Source organism: Sus scrofa, chromosome 16 (genome assembly GCF_054392235.1).
Source record: "Sus scrofa isolate SSC_HxYL_T2T_F1_AM1 chromosome 16, Sscrofa_HxYL_maternal_Yorkshire_Landrace_v2.0, whole genome shotgun sequence".
NCBI classification, from domain to species: Eukaryota; Metazoa; Chordata; class Mammalia; order Artiodactyla; family Suidae; genus Sus; species Sus scrofa.
Genome location: NC_139398.1, coordinates 46,871,178 through 46,883,549, shown reverse-complemented (window position 1 = coordinate 46,883,549; position 12,372 = coordinate 46,871,178). Strand labels below are relative to the sequence as shown.

Below are 12,372 nucleotides of genomic sequence, written 5' to 3'. Positions count from 1 at the left end.
TTTGTCTTTTTAGGACCACACCCACGGCATATGGAAGTTTCCAGGCTAGAGGCTGAACAGGAGCTGTAGAGGCCAGCCTAAGCCACAGCAACACAGGATCCAATCAGCATCTGCAGCCTACTCACAGCTGATGGCAATGCCAGATCCTTAACCCACTGAACAAGGCCAGGGACTGAATCCGCATCCTCATGGATACTAGGTCGGATTTGTTACTGCTGAGCCACAATGGGAACTCGCATGACTGTGGCATTTTAAATCCCACATATGTGAAACTTACAAATTTTAAGGCAAATTTTGAAATAAGACATCAAAAACATTCAATAGAATTCATCTTTCATTGTAAAAAATTCTTAACCTTTTTTATTACCTTAAAAATAAACTTCATATTCCCTTCCAGTTACTATACTACTTCTCTGCCTCTTTATAGACAAAACATCTTGTCTACAGTTGCTGCCTCCACGTTCTCATATCCCGTTTTTCCTTCGGGCTACCCTATCTACATCCTCACTTCTGCACTGAAAAAGCTTATAATAAGGGTATTATGTAATGAAATTACTACTTTTATATTTAATCCTACCAGAGCTCTCAGAAACATTTGAAACAACAAATGATCTTCCTTTTTACAACATTCTTTGGCTTAAGGAACACACACACTGCCCTGGTTTACCTCTTATCCTACTGGCCACTCCCTTCTCAATCTCCTTTCCCAGCTAATCCTCTAATGTACCTTTAAGCCCCACAGCTTAGGACAGAGCCCTCTAACTTTGTTTAACTCTATACAACTTTACCCAATCTCACAGCTTTAAATCCCACTAATACACAGATAATTCTCAAATTTGTATCTATAACTCTGATCCCTTTCCTAAGCAATACATTCATATAACCTACTGACATTCTTACTTATATGCTTTTTAGGCATTGCAAATTGAATACAACCAATACAGAATTCTTGACTTTTTCCTCCCAAATTTGTTCATCTTGCACATATTTCTCATTTCATCAAACAGCACCACCATCCATTTAGCTGCTTAAATTTAAAAACCTGATACCACTCTCTCTCTCATTCCCCAGTTCAGCCCACTCAATCCTATCAACTCTCTCCATGATCCTTCTCTTCTCCTCCTTTTGTCTTTGCTTCTTGGATTTCATTTTCTACCAACTTTGACTTACCTCACTGTGCTTAGTCATACTAGCTGTAGTAGAATGAACAGTGGCCAAAGATACCAAGTTCTAATCCCCAAAATGTGCAAACTGTTATCTTATTTGGAAAAAAGAGTTCTAGCAGATATAACCAAAAATTCTAAAGTTAGGAGACTATCCTGGATTATCTGAGTGGGTCCTAAATGTCATCATAAGTATCCTTATGAGAGGCAAAGGGTGTTAACACAAATACACAGAGATGGCCATGTTAAGACAGAGAGAGATGCAGCCACAAGCCAAGGACTGCCTATAACCAAGCTAGAAGAGGCATGGATTCTCTCCCAGAGCCTACTGAAGGAGGACAGCACTGCTGACACAGTGATCTCTAACTTCTGGACTCCAGAACTGTGAGAGAAAATTTTCTAGTTTGTGGTAATTTGTTATAGCAGCCATAGGAAACTAATGCATTGTACTTCTTCCTGTTACCAAGTTTGTTTCCTCCTCAGTACCTTTAAATGATGACATGTTGGGACTTCTTCAGGTCTCGGGTTCATGAGTCATTATTTCAGGGAAGCTTTTCCTCTTAACCTGATCTAAATTCACCTTACCCCCAATCACACTTTCTCTCACATATGCGCGTGCACACACACACATTTCCTGATTTTTTTTCAAACTTTTCATTATTTATATTTGATTTTAATATGTGCTTATTCTCCCCCAGTAAAACACAGCATTCATGATAGTTGTGTTCCCTTAGTTTCTCCCTTATCTATCACATTCACCACTATCTCCAGCACCTAATAAGGCTTAATAAAAATTTGTTTGAGTCATACATCTTGACATTAGCTTATTTTTAAAACACTTAGCTGTAAACCACTGATACTTCTTTACCCATCCAAATGAACCAATTTAGAAATTTCAAAGTGTTTTAAACATAATGGTTCTCATATGGAGCTAGTTACAAATAATCTGTTTTCATTTTGATAAACACATTTCTTTTTACTTTGTACTCATTATTTTCAATTCTAGAATATCACACTTTTATTTTTTAGGTATTTTATTTTTTCAAACAAGTGAATACTTCTATTAACATGGTTAAGTTGGCTTTTCTAAAACATGGTAGAGGTCTGACTTCATATACTTGTTAGATCTGCTACTCAAGTGAATTTATATCTGGACAACTTATAAACCTTGAAAATGCCTCTTTCCTGTCCAGTTTAGGGACCTATGCTGAAAGTTCCACATGCTCCTTCCCCACATTTTCCTTTGCAAATATCCTCCATTTTATGCCTACATCAGAATACTACATCAACATGGTCAGAATACCGAGATTTCATCTCTTCTTCTAGGTTCTCTATCAAATAAAGCTAAATTAAATGGTCCAAATAAACTGACCAGATATGTTACATCAGATAGTGTGCCACATGAAATTTAAATTTTGAACAAAATACATCTTTCCTCCTTTGACCTAAAACAGAACTTAAAGTCCCAAAATACAGACAGTATCATCTTCCACCCCTTCTTCTGATCCAAGCCAAATCAGCCCCATTCATATTCCCAAAAGAAGTCTGGTCCCTTCCTCAGTTTCTCCAGCAACTGCTGCGTGGAGTCATCTCCTAAAATTAATGCAGCTTCTTCAGCACCTCCAGAGCTAGAGAACTCCAACTCTGAGTGTCAGGTATCACACACGGACCTAAGATTCCAGCGACCTATCATGTCACACAAGAGTAAAGCTCCTCAAAATTTAGAAACCACCAAAGCCCAGGAACAAATACGTCTGTGGCAAACACTTACCAACTAAGCCCTAATTTCTGTACCCAAGAGCATCTTTCCAATTGTTAAATGTTTTTGTTTGCGGAAGTAACTATCAAAACTCACACTGAGGTTACCATGTACCTGAAACCTAGTGAGAGGACAGAGTATATACAGAGGAAAAAAAGGGGAGAAAACGAAAGGCTCTCTGGTTTCAGATTCTCCTGGGTGTCAGCCTATCTCCATCAGTTGACTAGAATTCTTTGCCCATAAAATGCCAATCCTCCTTCAGGAGAATTCACTTTTCTCTATCCTTTAGACTAGTGTGACCAACATCTCTGCCAACTTTGGCAATCCCTTTAGCCTTCTCTCAGAGTTTTTGTACTCTGCCCCGACTCCATCATTTAGATTTTGAAAAGAAGTCAGAGCACTTTCCTCAGTTTTCATTTGGGTATACATATTTTCTATCCCCCACAACTTCCTCTTATTCAGCATTTATGATTTTTCCATACTCTCAAATACAAGATACACTATCTTCTCACATCTCATTGATGACTAGCAGCAGAAATTGCTGGAAATCCTCCTCAGGCTCCAGCACTTCAACTTCCTTAGGTCTGCCAACCCAACAATGTCTGAGCACCACAATTTCCCTGCTACTGCAGAACTGCAGTATGAACGTGAAGAAAGAAGCCATAAACTCTTTTTCTTAATTATTATAAACTTTGCTATTACAACTTAATAAAATAATTGTGGATGAACTAATCATCTCGAGATATTTCATTTTAATCACGAAAGCATTTGCCTTCTGAAATGTGCCACCAAAAAATAAATAAATCAGACATAAATGGCCACTGTGTACACTTACTCCCAGGGTCATCTAACAAGATGCACTGCAGCTAGCAAGCAAACCCATCATCCTGTTACAGTCACCATACTCATCCATTTCATCGCTCATCCCAATAAGCTTGTATGCAATATGCAAATACCTAACCACTGAGATTTCTGGAGTATGTTACTGCTAGGTTATCAAATTTCTTTTAACCTCACACCTTTTATTGTTTTATCACCAGGTGGTACACTCACTTCAAAAACCAGAATTGGGAAATTCTAAAAACTACCAGAACAGTAGCCTATTAGTTCAAAATTATGTAAGATGTTAATATTAAATCTCCAAATAACGATCCTGAGAAGCATTCAGAAAAAGCTGACCAAAGATATTGTTACCAATCCAAGATGGTTTCAGACCCAATATAAATTTAGCAAAAGGGAAATCCAGCTTACCCCCTTGAAATAGAAATTCATTTAGAACAATCAATCAAAATGGTGTCTTTAAAAGAAAATATGCTGAAGAAATGACCTCAGATTTCTCCTCCATAAAAAGGTCATATATTCATCCTTTTTCTACACTTCTTATTCAACCAAGGCAGGCAAACAAAACCAGTGATTGTGCCATATTCCTTCAAATCAACTAGGCCAAATAACTAATTGCACAAGTAGCACCAGGTGTTAAGTTTGCAACAAACACAAAAAGTTTACTACAAATAGGCCCCACAAAAATATGTACTAATAATTATAAGGTAGAATTGTTAACATAAAATTAATATTCAATATAGTATGACCAGTATCAAGAAAGAAGATATGTTAATGAATAGCACAAAGATTCCAAAAAGGTAAATCTGTAAAACTGACAGCCATCCTCGTTTTCTGACACCCTATGCAAAAAATATACACAATATGCTACAGTGCAGTATACTATATTAAGAACACTTAAGACAAAATCTCACACTAAGAAAAAATAAAAATTAGACAAGTCCAAGTGGAAGAAAGTCTGTACTTGTGAATAAACTTTGTATTAGAACAAATCTATTTAATCGGGGGGGAAGAACCATAAAATATCCAATAGCCAAGTAATTCCATTTTTTTAAAATGTACTCCCAAACTAAAACAAAGAATAAGCTGTAGATATTCAAGACTATATATATATATATATATATATATATATATTTTTTTTTTTTTTTTTTGCTTTTTTCCCTTTTCTTGGGCCACTCCCGCGGCATATGGAGGTTCCCAGGCTAGGGGTCCAATCGGAGCTGTAGCCACTGGCCTACGCCACAGCCACATGGGATCCGAGCCACGTCTATGACCCACACCACAGCTCATGGCAACGCCGGATCCTTAACCCACTGAGCAAGGGCAGGGATCAAACCCGCAACCTCATGGTTCCTAGTCGGATTCGTTCACCACTGCGCCAGGACAGGAACTCCTTCGTGACAATATTAAAGCGAAAAGATAACATCTTATAAATTACCACCAACACAAAGTTAATTATTTTATGGTAGATCTGTTCCATGAAATATTATATAATGATGAGAAATTATTTGTAGGAAATTAGTAATATGAAATAATGCTAAAGAGTGAAAAAGTTGAAGTCAAAAATTAGTGTTATTTACTATCATTACAATCTATATAAAAACATGTTTGGGAAAAACAGAAGAAAATTTACTAAAAATTTAACAGAGCATGTGTACTAGTAAACAAGATGAGTGATTCTTCCCTTTTCCCAATAGTGTTACAATATTTTTATGACAGGAAGAAGACTATAAAAAGATAACATACAAAAGATGTCATTTCTAAAACAAATTCTAAAACAAGAAACACGATAAATTCAATTAGCAGCTTAGGTATTTTAATATAAATTACATATATATACACACAGAATCAAATTAAGACAAATAAAGGATATTTTATGTTTTGGGATAAAATAAGAACTTCCACAAAGACAGCATTTGAAATAGAAAGTGCCAGAATTGACTAACACGCACAAAAACTGGAACTTCTAAAAGGGGAAAAAAAAAAATCAACTTTTGGATACATTTTAAAGTAGCTAACACGTAAAAGCAATCCATTAAAGGAATTCCCATTGTGGCTCAGCAGAAATGAATCTGACTAGCATCTGTGAGAATGTGAGTTCAATCCCTAGCCTTGCTCAGTGGGTTAAGGATCCGATGTTGCTGTGAGCTTCGGTGTAGGTAGGTGGCAGATGCAGCTCGGATCTAGCATTGCTGTGGCTGTGGAGCAGGCCAGTGGTTAGAGCTCCAATTCAACCCCTAGCCTAGGAACCTCCATCTGCTATGGGTGTGACACTAAAAAGACAAAAAAAAAAAAAAAAAGGCAATCCATTAAAATACACTGACTTCTAAAGTAAGAGTCTGTTCATTTTTAAAGTCAATTTTCAAGTCAAAACCAAAACCCAAAAACCCATTCCATGACCCTTTTTTCTAAATTACAATATAACTCTTCAAATGCTATTGAGGAAAAAGATCTGATGATGATTTGTACATCTGAAAATCAAACTGATATTACCATCTGAATCAGCCTATGTTTTTATCTTGAGTGCTCCTTATAGAAAAACAATTTTCAGAATTCAAAATGTCATCCAAAACCAAATTATATTTTTTGATTTTCTCTAAAAGTGTATGTCTTTCAGAGACATTAGCACAAACTTGTGATCACTCACAGTAACTCCTAAATCACTGAGATTTAAATTGGGTTATTAATATTATACATGTTATTAGTTTTTAAATATGAAATTATAAGACTATTTCATTCAATTTGAAGCCTATCGTGCCTCTTTGTCACTCCCCATAAGATAGTTAATGACAATCACATGGCGATAACCACAGCTTACTGACACAGATTATGTAATTTAGAATTTCCCCATCACAGTGATTTTCAACTTTGATATAACTGTAGCATTGAATAACTGTAAATTTTAGTACCTTCTCAAATACGGGAACATAGGAAGACATATGAGGTTTGATTATTTCTGCTTCCCAATCTTCATCTCCCATGGTGGCTTCCAGTTCTATTTTTATAAAAATACAAACATGCATATTTGGCCTCAATTAGATCAGAGTTGTATCTTTAAAAGTATAACTCTTCATCATTTCACATATGCCCATCAAAACTACTCAACTAGATGTTGATCCTCCCCAAAACTTTTTGCAAAAAGGGCAATTAAGTTTTGCTCCTTACCTAGAGACAGCATTTATGTTCATCCTTTCTACCTTTAAAAATCTATTGAACCACTTAGCTAGTCATTTTAGCAATCACCATGTCCCCACTGATGCTTAGACTTTCCCCCCAGTCTGTTGAAAGAATTTATCTTCTTCCTCAAAAGGTCCCCAAACAGCTTATTGGCCTTAATATCTGGGGAAGGGAAATTTTTCAGACACTACTCAAGGTTTCTATCTTCAGCTGCCTCCTTCAAAAGTTGGTAAGACATTTAGCTTGGGGTTTTTGATTTAGCTTTTTTAGGGAGCAGGGCAGGGAAACAAGCAAGGTCTTGAAGTTTAGCAGAGAGAGGTAGGGTAGTTAGGTGGTCCGAGTGCCGCCAACACAGCACAAGTTTCACTAAGGAGTGTTTATACACAAATGTTACTGCAACCATCCCTGTTCAGAGGAAAACAAGCGCAGGGCTGGCCAAAAGGCGCCTTTGCCTCCTCTACAGGCCCCAACTCCTTCCTTCGGGCAACCACAGTGATTTTAGACCCTCCAGCAGGAAGCAGAACGACCCCAAAGGATGGCTTCTAACCCCTGCCCACCTAATCCGTTCTTCATTTGACCCAAAGTCCACCTACTGGGAAGCGCAGGGGTTTGGGTCGAGGCCCGTGCCGCGGAAAAGCCGCCAGGCCACTCACCTCTCCTCGGCTTGCTCTCCTGGGTCCTCGCAGGCTCTGACGCCGCTTAAACGGCTGCACGTGCAGGACGCTGACTACGTCAGGTGCGCTGCTTCAACAACAAATGGCACCAGGCGACGAGCACCACCAGCCAATCAGTGCTCAGGCAGCTGGCGTCGTCCCGCCCCCATCTCCACCCACTCCTACCCTACTTGTTGGCTTTTGAGGCTTCAGTGGCTGCGCTGGGCTCATCAGAGTGGCCCGTTGGGCATCGGGGGTAAAGGCTGGCCGTGCGCCACTTGTCCCTAGATTCTTGGGTGGGGTCCGCAGTCTGGAGAAGCTATAGATTTCCCTGTGCAAGCTCAGCAAGCCGAAGGAAAATATGGAAGAGGAATAAAATGCCTTCCCACCTACCTCTTTAAGCTCTCCTCTCCCTTTACCTACTGCTGTCCCTGGCAGTTGGCCTCTCTGGCTTTTTATTTCTGAGGCGCTTCCTTCACATCCAACATCCATGGGTTCCCCGGTGCCTAAACGTCTGGCTGAGGTCGCTGGAGGTGGTGTATTGCCTTTTCCTCCCGGTGAGGGCAGGGTGAGACTGAGACACCGATAATCAGGCAGCCGTGAAGACAGTAACCTGTCTTACAGAGTTGGGGGCCCATATGGGGAAGAGATGCCCTCTGATCCAAAAGGAAGAAGAAAGTTGTGCTGGTGTAGGTTATTCATGAAGGCTTGGGTTTGTGGCCCACCTTTTTATAGTCCTAGGGTTACTGGCCAAACCAAAGATCATTTCAGCGCTTATGGTCTCATCAATCATATATTCTTGTTCTGTCCCACGGAAGGTTGGGGAAATCCCTCCATATTGTCCCATCCCTCCAAAAGGCATAGCAACCGATGACTTGAAAAATGCAGTTTGTATCTTTGGTTTTAATTTCCTAATATTCCATTCCCTGAAACTTTGAATAAGCTTCTGAATATTTCAGAAATATGGGTCCCAACATAGTCTGATACTCAGACATGGAGGATGAAGTAATTTATGGCGCAGTGGTTAACCAATCCGACTAGGAACCATGAGGTTGCAGGTTCGATCTCTGGCCTTGCTCAGTGGGTTAACGATCCGGCGTGCCGTGAGCTGTGGTGTAGGTTGCAGACGCAGCTCGGATCCCGAGTTGCTGTGGCTCTGGCGTAGGCCGGTGGCTACAGCTCCGATTTGACCCCTAGCCTGGGAACCTCCATATGCCGCAGGGGCGGCCCAAGAAATAGCAACAACAACAACAACAACAACAACAACAAAAACAAAAAAAAAACTTTCATCAGTGCTCATCTAAGAGTAATATTAATTAAAAGCATTTAAGTTTATCTTCCTAAAGAAATTGTGTTAAGGTCTAGGACCTATCTCAGCGTGGGGATGGTCAAAAAAAAAATTTTTTTTTAAGGTTTAAAAAGTTTGTTCAATTAGAGAAAAACTAAGTATTAATGGAATGCAGAAGTGGCAAAGATCATGAAGAGGGTATCAAATGAGGGTATGGAGAACTGGTGCAAATAGAAAAGATTTGATCTGGCCACTGGTGACTAGAGAGTTTTTCCCTATTGTGAAGTAAAAATATTTTATGATACCTGTTTTGATTCCATGCTCATCTAGCAACTTTGTGATTAATAATTCAACTCCAAGTATTTTCATACTGAGAAAGGAGGTACTGTCGATAAGATATACAAACCTTTCTTGCTCTCCATTTTGAATTAATCCATTGAGATGCTGGCTTAGAAATCAGTCATCTAGTGTTTCCGGGGAGATCCTTCTTGTCATCAACCAGACCTCCTAAATGACATAATATATTCAGAGGCCCCTAAACACGCTTACAAGTGTTTTTAATGAGAGCTTAAAGTAAATGAAGGATTAAAAAGTCAAATTCTATGTCCAGATACCTTGGACAATCCTTAGGCTAAAGGATCTTCTTGACTCTTTGCTGAGAAACAGTGTTGCATCAGTGAATTATGGGCAGTTTGGTAAACAGCCCCTAGTCTTTTCCATTCCCACTAGATGTTAGTTATACCTAACAAAGAAAGTTGACTTCCATGTCTTAAATAGCAAAAGAAAAGTGATGTGTCAGTCATCCTGCGTATAAAAGAAGGAAGTATTCCACCTCAAGAGGAGAAGTAGTAACCTGGTCCCATCCATGAACCTAGACCAGGAATGAATCGCTTTTGCAGCAACATGGATGGAACTAGAGACTCTCATACGAAATGAAGTCAGAAAGAGAAAGACAAATATCATATGATATCACTTATATCTGAAATCTAATATATGGTACAAATAAACTTTTCCACAGAAAAGAAACTCATGTACTTGGAGAACAAACTTGTGGTTGCCAAGGGGGAGGGGGAGGGAGTGGGATGGACTGGGAATCTGGGGTTAATAGATGCAAACTATTGCCTTTGGAGTGTATAAGAATGAGATCCTGGTGTATAGCACTGGAAACTACACCTAGTCACTAATGAGCATGATTGAGGATAATGTGAGAAAAAGAATGTATATATGTATGTGTGACTGGGTCACTTAGCTGTGCAGTAGAAAATTGGGACACTGTAAACCAAGTATAATGGATACAATAAAAATCATTTAAAATGTAAAAAGGGGGGGGGCATGACTAGCTTTCTCTATCCCTCCTAAGACTGAAGGGTTGGAGCTTTCAAAAAGGAGGAAGGAATCACTATCAATTGGCTGAGAAGTTTCTACTGGTAGTCTCCAGTTGTACATTTACTAACCATACAAGCTTTGGCAAGTTATTTGATCTCCCTCTCTATAAAATGAGGATAACCAGATTCACCAGATACTGTTTTGGAGGTTGGGCCCTGCACAAAGGCACCAAGCCAAAAGGCTCTAAGAAGGAGCTAAACTCAACCTGTACTCTACTTACCAACTTATGCTCTGAGGCTCCATTTTCCAAGTCTCACAATGGTTGAAATCCCTCTATTTTAAATACCTATGATGGCTTCTATTTTCCTGGTTGGTCCCTAACTGACACAGGGATTTAATTGAGAAATATTTTTGCTTGAAATCTGTCTTTTAGAAGCCTGAATCTTTTATATAGTGCATAGCAAGAAGACTTTTAAACTTAGGACTTCATAAGGAATTGTCCACACTGTTCTTTTCCACTTCCCCACCTTCCTTCTTTTCTGAACCCTTTACAATCTTGTTTCTGTCCCCATTGCTTCACTGAAGCTGTTACCAACAAGGCCACCTTGACCTCCTGATTTCTAAACCCCAGTTTTCAATTCATAACCTAGCAGGATCTCTTAGCAGTCCTCAACACTGTTGACTACTTCTTCACAGACATACTCTCTATATAAGTAGATAGCCACATGGAAACAGGTAAGATTGGACCTGTTCTCCATACCATATAATGGAATAAGAAATTCAAAGTGTAAAAACAATAGAACTAAGCCAAAACTAGAAGAAAATAGTGATGAATTTATCTATACTTAGAAAACCGTTCCTGCCTATGATTCGAAATCCCGAAGCAATAATTTTATATAGGTTAAAATACAAAACTTTTCATAACAAAAAAATAACAACAAAACCAAAAGACAAATAATAGAATGTGGAAAATATTTCCAACATAATCCAGAAAAATGGTTAATATCTGTAATATGTCTGTAATATAGAGAGCATCAAAAAGCAAAAAAAAAAAAAGATCAATAAATCTAAGGGAAAAGAGCGAGATATAAACAAACAGAGAAAGAAAAGCAAATGCCCTTAAATACATGAATAGATGCTCAATTTTATTTATTTTATGAGTGATGCAAATTAAAACTACACCAAGATGGGAGTTCCTGTCATGGCCCAGTGGAAACTAGTCTGATTAGTATCCATGAGGAGACACGTTCTATCTCTGGCCTCACTAAGTGGGTTAAGGATCCAGCATTGCTGTTAGCTGTGGTGTAAGTCACAGACATGGCTTGGATCTGGCATTGCTGTGGCGTAGACCAGAGGCTACAGCTCTGATTTGACCCCTAGCCTAGAACATCTTTATGCCACAGGTGCAGCCCTAAAAAGACAAAAAACAAACAAACAAACAAAAAAAAAACAAAAAACAAAAAAACCCCACTACACCAAGAAGCAATTTTTCACCTATTAAAATAGCAAACATTTGATAATGCCCTCTGTTAGAGAAGATTCCAGGCAACAGGCACCCTCATACATTGCTCTTAGGGATGTCTATGGCCTGACCTTGAGGGAAGGGAATTTGACAATATCTAACAAAATCACATGTGCATTTACCCTTGGATCCCATAATCCTACTTCTAAAATTTACCTCAAAAGATACACTAGCAGGAGTTCCAGTCGTGGCACAGTGGAAACAAATCTGACTAGGAACCATGAGGTTGCAGGTTTGATCCCTGGACTGGCTCAGTGGGTTAAGGATATGGCGGTGCCATGAGCTGTGGTGTAGGTCAAAGACACAGCTCAGATCTGGCATTGTTGTGGCTCTGACATAGGCCAGCAGCAACAGCTCCAATTAGAGCCCTAGCCCGGGAACCTCCATATGCCACAGGTGCAGTTCTAAAAGACAAAAGACAAAATAAATAAATAAATAAAAGATACACTAACAAAAATATAAAAGGACGTATATACAAAGTTAATAACTGCAGAAATAAAAGCTAAATATTGGAAATAACTCCAAAATCCCTTAATAGCAGACTGAAACATTCACCCATGGAGTTGTAGGGGCAGAAAATTTTCCCTTTCTTCCTTTGCAGGCTTTTTGCCTGATCTAATAACTAAATTGACATAAAACAGATT

At 38.9% G+C, this 12,372-nt stretch overlaps 1 protein-coding gene across 4 annotated transcripts in view; it reads right to left on the bottom strand.

The window, feature by feature from the left end:
* Positions 1-7,630, bottom strand: part of DDX4 (DEAD-box helicase 4) — a 102,258-nt gene extending 94,628 nt beyond the window's left edge. For 3 of the 4 annotated variants that reach the window (XM_021076578.2, XM_021076579.2, XM_085001623.1), the window contains exons 1-2: positions 7,593-7,630; positions 6,672-6,757 (exon numbers count right to left, since the gene is read on the bottom strand). In XM_021076578.2, coding sequence (XP_020932237.1) covers positions 6,672-6,743 — 72 coding nt within the window. In that variant the 5' untranslated portion in view covers positions 6,744-6,757; positions 7,593-7,630. 4 annotated transcript variants of the gene reach the window in all.
* Between the last annotated feature and the right edge of the window lie 4,742 nt (positions 7,631-12,372).